The sequence below is a fragment of the Trachymyrmex cornetzi genome, unplaced genomic scaffold, assembly GCF_001594075.2.
Source record: "Trachymyrmex cornetzi isolate Tcor2-1 unplaced genomic scaffold, Tcor1.1 scaffold1511, whole genome shotgun sequence".
Classification (NCBI taxonomy): domain Eukaryota; kingdom Metazoa; phylum Arthropoda; class Insecta; order Hymenoptera; family Formicidae; genus Trachymyrmex; species Trachymyrmex cornetzi.
The window spans coordinates 69,870-72,220 of NW_017296104.1; the positions used below are offsets into that span (position 1 = coordinate 69,870).

Here is a 2,351-nt window from a genome sequence, read left to right on the forward strand (position 1 = left end):
AGCACACCTACCGGGCTGGCCACTCGAGCATATCGGCTCTCCACACGGTCGTCCATAGGATTGAGAAGCAGCTCCAGCAAGGGGGCTTTTTGATAGGCACCTTCTTGGATATTGAAGGGGCCTTTAATAACACCCCACATGAAGTTGTATGTGCTGAGGCGGCAAGGCGAGGCGTTCCGGTGAAACTGGTGAAGTGGATCCAAGGAATGCTTGGACGTCGAGTGACGACATCACTAGGAACGGTGAGTGTTGAAGGATGGGTGGGGAGGGGTTGCCCCCAAGGGGGGGTCCTCTCGCCACTCCTATGGTGCTTGGTAGCAGACAGGCTGCTTGAAGAGCTTAATGATAAGGGCTTCAAGGCTATCGGATATGCTGATGATTTGGCGATCCTGATAGGAGGCCCTTTCCTGGAAACGCTCCTTGAGCTCACACAAGGGGCTCTGGGGGTAGTGGAAGAATGGTGTAAGAGGACGAGTCTATCGGTTATCCGAATAAGACAAGTCTGGTAATCTTCACCCATAAATACAAAATGGGCTCCGTAGAGGGGCCTGTTTTAAAAGGGGTCAGACTGACTCCTGAGACGTCAGTCAAGTATCTAGGAGTTATCTTGGATAAAAGACTGAATTGGAAGTTGCACCTAGAGGCGATGTGTAGGAAGGCTTGCACTTATTTCTGGATGTGCAGAAGAACCTTTGGGCAAACCTGGGGACTTCAGCCGGACAGGGTGCTTTGGCTATACACGGCTGTGCTCTGGCCTAGACTGCTCTATGCTGCTGTGGTATGGTGGCCAAGAACATAGCTGGCGGAGGCTCGAGCAATGCTGGAACGCGTCAGGGCTCTTATTTTAAGAGGGGCTCTGGGAGCAATGAGAACAACGCCGGTGGCAGCAATGGGAGTGCTGCTCGGCATCGAACCACTCCACCTTGCGATAGTGGCGGCAGCAGCGGCCACGGCGTATAGGTTGAAGTGTGAAGGCAAGTGGACGATCGGGGTGGGCCACACCCGGCTACCACGGGATATCCAGATGGAAACCGTGTTGGATATGAGGCAGGATAGGATGCCGAGAAAACGCGACTTTGATAGATCTTTCAAGATCTATCTTCCTAGTCGTGAGGAGTGGAAGAGGCACGAGGTGCTTGTTATCAGGAATGGGGACGTCTGGTACATGGATGGCTCCAAAACTGACGGGGGCGCCGGTGCCGGGGTCTTTGGAAGCCGTGGGGGCTTTAAGGAGGCTCTCTCCCTCGGAGAGTTCACCACGGTCTTTCAAGCAGAGGTGGTGGCAATCATGAGCTGTGCTCAACTGCTGATTGCATCTGGGCAGATGGACAGGCGTATTAGGATCTGCTCATACAGCAAAGCGGCCCTAGGGGCGCTGGGGGCGTGCGTCTTTGACTCGCGGCTGGTATGGGAGTGCAAGGATGCATTGAACAGGCTAGCCGCGGGCAATGACGTTGCTCTCGTGTGGGTCCCGGGGCACGCGGGAATCAAGGGAAACGAGGTCGCTGATGAGCTGGCAAGGAGCGGCTCTTCAGTTAGATTAGTGGGGCCGGAACCGGCCCTTGGACTGCCAGGCTGCAGGGCCAAGGCGAGAATAAGGGACTGGTTGCGCGACCGCCATATGAACTATTGGAAGGAAGAAACAAGGACCAAATGTCGGCAGGCAAGGGCCTTGCTGGGAGAAGTGCCCAGTAGGGACCTTGCTAAGAACACAAGGGCCTTAAGAAGAGGAGAAGCCAGGCTAGCGGTGCAGATCTACACGGGCCATGGCTTCACCAACTGTCATTTGCACAAGCTGGGGCTTAGCGGCGACCCGAAGTGCAGAAAGTGTGGACATGAGGAAGAGACTACTCTCCACGTGTTGTGCGAATGTCCAGCGTATGCTGGATACAGGCGGCTTCTACTGGGCTCGATATTCCTCGAGCCCGAGCAGGTATGCCAACTTCAGGTCAGGGATCTCCTTCGCTTCTGGAGGAAGACTGGTTTGAGCTGACCTGGGGTTAGTACGGCTGGGAAGACACAATGGACTTGGTCTGCGTGTCGTTGGTGGGCCCCAATTAGGGGTTGCCTCCCAGGATACTATTATTATTATTATTATAATTAATTATTAATGCTTACACGTCACATCATAATTACATATTACAAATATTACAAATGAGAAAAGGTTACCGATTGAAATATCCTCTTGTTTCAAAGGGGACACAGTAGTGTCTCAGCGCTAAGACATGACGTGAGACACTGCCGTGGCTACTTTACGCGAGCCGGCGAATTGCAGCAGATTGAGATTATCAGCTCTCAATAACAGCTGAACTGATCAAATTCTATATATGCTCAATCGACAATTGGCGATT

General features: G+C 53.0%; 1 protein-coding gene across 1 annotated transcript; it reads left to right on the forward strand.

The window, feature by feature from the left end:
* Positions 1-865: 865 nt before the first annotated feature.
* Positions 866-1,993, forward strand: LOC108758141 (uncharacterized). The gene has a single exon (XM_018502944.1). It carries the CDS (start codon positions 866-868, stop codon positions 1,991-1,993), a length of 1,128 nt encoding a protein of 375 aa, XP_018358446.1.
* The last annotated feature ends 358 nt before the right edge of the window (positions 1,994-2,351 follow it).

Coding starts and splice junctions, on each gene's coding strand:
- LOC108758141 (XM_018502944.1), top strand. CDS start 866: ATGAGAACAACGCCGGTGGCAGCAATGGGAGTGCTGCTCGGCATCGAA.